Source organism: Entamoeba invadens (assembly GCF_000330505.1).
Source record: "Entamoeba invadens IP1 unplaced genomic scaffold scaff_1105074726209, whole genome shotgun sequence".
NCBI classification, from domain to species: domain Eukaryota; phylum Evosea; order Mastigamoebida; family Endamoebidae; genus Entamoeba; species Entamoeba invadens.
Window position 1 is genome coordinate 98,185 of NW_004440269.1, and position 3,719 is coordinate 101,903.

Below are 3,719 nucleotides of genomic sequence, written 5' to 3' on the forward strand. Positions count from 1 at the left end.
CCGTTGTAAAACTAAATTATTTTTATTATTATTTTGATCCATAAGCAGTCAAATCATATCAACCATGTCGGGAAATTGTGTTTTACAACGGAAGTTTTGTTTCTGTTGTAATGGTTATAAATAAGTTTTGTTACTATTTTTAAAATTGTTGTTTTTTAAAAAAGACGAATTATTTTGTGGATAAGAATTGAAAAATTATCGTTTGATTGTATATAAAAAGCCCGATTTTGTCTTTGAAAAGACCTGTTGTTTTTGAGAAAAAAAAAGATAGAAAAAGTAGTTGATTTTTTTTGTTTTGTTGAAGAATTAATTTATTGGTATTTATAGTTTTTTAAACTAAACTATAATTATTCCAATAGAAACCAAAAAAATAGATTATTGGGTGGTGAATCAAAGTTAAAATTGTTCATATTTTTTGGTTTGTAGTTGAAAATGTAGTTATTTTATTATAGTTTTATTGTTTAAGATAAAGTATTAAACTTTTGGTTACAATAAAAAAATAAATCAATTAACTAAAATGTTTTTAAAATAGAAGGTTTGTAACATTATAGTAAATTACTCAGATAATATAATATAAATACTATAATAAATTTTACTATATTCATATTATTCTATAAAACTTTTGTTATTGATTAATTTTTTTTTGTTTTATAATTTTGGACCTAAAAATAAAATTATAAAAAAATAACAAAAAAAACATGAAACAACTCTATACCATATTTAAATAGTACAGTATATTAGAAACATAATACAATTTTATAAGAACATATAATAATATAATAATTAATATTATTTTTTAAAAGTACAAAAACAAAAAGTGATAACACAAAAAAAACAATTATTGAGGAATTATCTTTTTAATACAAAAAAAAACGCCATATTTAAACAATCTCGAAAAATCATCACTTATGTTTCGCCCATTATTCCAGACAAAGACAAAGCCAATAAACGCCGCTGTTCGTTACGACAAAAAATTAGATGATGTGTTACACAATACATTTCATATTGCAGACTTTCGTCCCCAACAGCGTGATATTATATTATCTACACTAAATAACACCGATACTGTCGTTATCATGCCGACCGGTGGTGGTAAGTCCTTGTGTTTTCAACTTCAATCGGTCTTAACAAACAAAATCACCATAGTCATCTCACCACTCATATCACTCATGCAGAACCACGTCGATGCACTTAACGCGAGAGGTGTTGTGTCGTACATATTCAATTCTTCCCTTACAAAGAGTGAAGCGTCACGCGTCCTTGCTATTCTCAATTCAACATCACCGGAACTCTACTTGTTGTACGTCACACCCGAGCAAATCAAAACGCAGCGCTTTCAAAACATTATGAACAAGTTGAACGACAACGGCAAAATCGGGTTGTTTGCAATCGACGAAGCGCACTGCATTTCACAGTGGGGCCACGACTTCAGACCGTCGTACCTTGAACTTTCTTACTTAAAGCAGACGTTTCCTCAGATCCCCGTCATTGCGTTAACTGCAACGGCAACTGAAAAAGTGAAGGACGACATCATTAAAGCACTCGGGCTTAAAGATCCAAACATTTTCACATCAACTTTCGATCGACCGAACATCTACTTCCGCGTGTTGTATAAGGACCTCTACGAGAATCCACAAGAGGAGCTCTTGAAGTATTTGACACAACATCAACAGGAGGGGGGGATCGTCTATTGCTCGACCCGGAATGAGTGTGAATTGCTTGAAAAGTACTTGAAGAGTAAAGGGTTTCGAGTTGGGAAGTATCACGCGGGGATGAGTGCGAGTGATCGAGAAAGTGTTCAAAAGATGTGGGAGAGGAAAGAGACGGGGATTGTAATAGCGACTGTGGCGTTTGGGATGGGGATTGACCGCAGTGATGTTCGATTTGTTGTGCACTGGAACATTCCGAAGAATATAGAAGGGTTCATACAAGAGGCGGGGAGAGCTGGAAGAGATGGGAAACCAGCGGAGAGTGTGATCTTCTTTGGGAATGATGATTTTTCGCGAGATAAAGCTCTAGAAGGAGAAAAGAGTGAAGAGATTCGAGAATTGTGTGTGGAGTGTGTGTGTCGAAGGAAATGTATATTAAAACACTTCTGTGAGACTTTAGAAAGGAAGAACGAAAGATGTTGTGATCTGTGTAATGAGATGGGAAGAGTTAAGGAAGACTTGGAAAAGGTCAAAATTAAATTGTCGAGAGGGAACACCCGAACAACGACAAAGCCACTGACTATAAAGAATCCGGAGTTCAAAACTGCGTCAGTTATTACAGAAAATGAACGAACAAATTCATTCCAGTCAGCATCACAATTACTCGAGAAACAAAAACATGCGAAACGTGAGAATCGCAGTATCGAAAAGAAGGAGTGCGAGAGTAAACCACGGAAGTGTAAGGGAGATGAAGGACTGAAAAGTAATGCAACTAAGATCACTGATTTTTTTGGACAAAAAAAGAAGAAATAGGCGTGAGGAGTATACTGTAAACTTATTATCTGTATTGTTATTTTTGTGTTTGGTTGTTGTAAACCAATGAACAGAATCATGGTTGACCGTATTGCATGCGATAACTATATTTTATAATTAAATTTATTATATTTTTAGATTGAAAACCTTAACTAGTTTATACCCAACCATGGTATAAACTAGTGTTATGGTTGGTCTAATTTAGTGTACAACTTATTGTGAAAGTGTTCGTTTTATTATTCACTAATTTTTGGATTAAGTCAAAACGGGTTAAGCAAATTTTGAATTTGTATGGAACTAGCAGGAGAAAATCCGAAGTTATTAAGTATCAAGGAATAGACTGAAACTGAAGAAATAGTTATTTGATGCTCAGAGCAGCGAACGAGACAACTCAAAACAAGAAAAGAAAGGAGTTGGTAAGATGTACATTCGATAATAAATCCCTCCAACTTGTTGTTAACTCAAATATTCGTTTCGAAATATCTAATAAACAAAATGAAGGGATGATGAGTGAATTACTATTATCTGCTAACAAAGATAAGGTAGACGTGCATTTGGACAATAATCTGGTAAAGCCTTTTGGTGTGTATATGAATTACTTGACCAAAAAATTTCCAATGTGTAAAGGTGAAGGTATTGGGTATGCATCTTATATTACTCTGTCACTTCTCCGTTTTGGTGTTTCTATTCAAAATGCATTAAAAGAAGGAGAGAAGCTACTCAATGACAAAACACAAACTGAGAGTGACAAACATAAAGCAATTCTTATTCGAATAATTCCCAACTTATCATTTGAAATTATAGAAGTGATGAAGGTGTTTAATGACAAAGAGCAATTAAGTTGTTTCGAAGAACTTTTAACTGAACACACCGAGAACAATAAAGTTGTTGAATCATTTCTCTTTTGGTTAAAACAAAGAAAACACAAAAGCTTTTCCCCAGAAAGAAGATCAGTCCATAAAACATTACCTCCATCAGTTTTCAAACAACCCAAAAAGTGGGAACAAGAAAGAAATGCAATATCTGGTGGAAGTTCACCGGTACCATTTTGTCGAGTGAAATCAAAATCACAAATGTTTCTATCAAGTGAAATATCAGCTAAATTGATTGATAGAGTTGACTATACGACTAAAGTGTATACATTAACAGACAAACAAAATGATTGTATAATTACACTACAAGCAGCTTCAAAAACATTTATTGTTAAAAACAAATTCAACTTTAAGAAAATGCAACAAAGGAGAGATACAATAAAGA

At 33.2% G+C, this 3,719-nt stretch overlaps 2 protein-coding genes across 2 annotated transcripts; both read left to right on the forward strand.

The window, feature by feature from the left end:
• Positions 1-908: 908 nt before the first annotated feature.
• EIN_491570 (ATP-dependent DNA helicase recQ, putative) lies at positions 909-2,462 on the forward strand (the record flags this gene model as incomplete). Its single annotated transcript, XM_004255691.1, has 1 exon — positions 909-2,462. The coding sequence occupies one exon, from the start codon at positions 909-911 to the stop codon at positions 2,460-2,462; it is 1,554 nt and encodes a 517-aa protein (XP_004255739.1).
• Positions 2,463-2,753: 291 nt separating this feature from the next.
• Positions 2,754-3,719, forward strand: EIN_491580 (hypothetical protein; the record flags this gene model as incomplete). Its single annotated transcript, XM_004255692.1, has 2 exons — positions 2,754-2,779; positions 2,821-3,719. Coding segments are annotated over 2 exons (925 nt in total), but the record flags the coding sequence as incomplete, so codon positions are not given.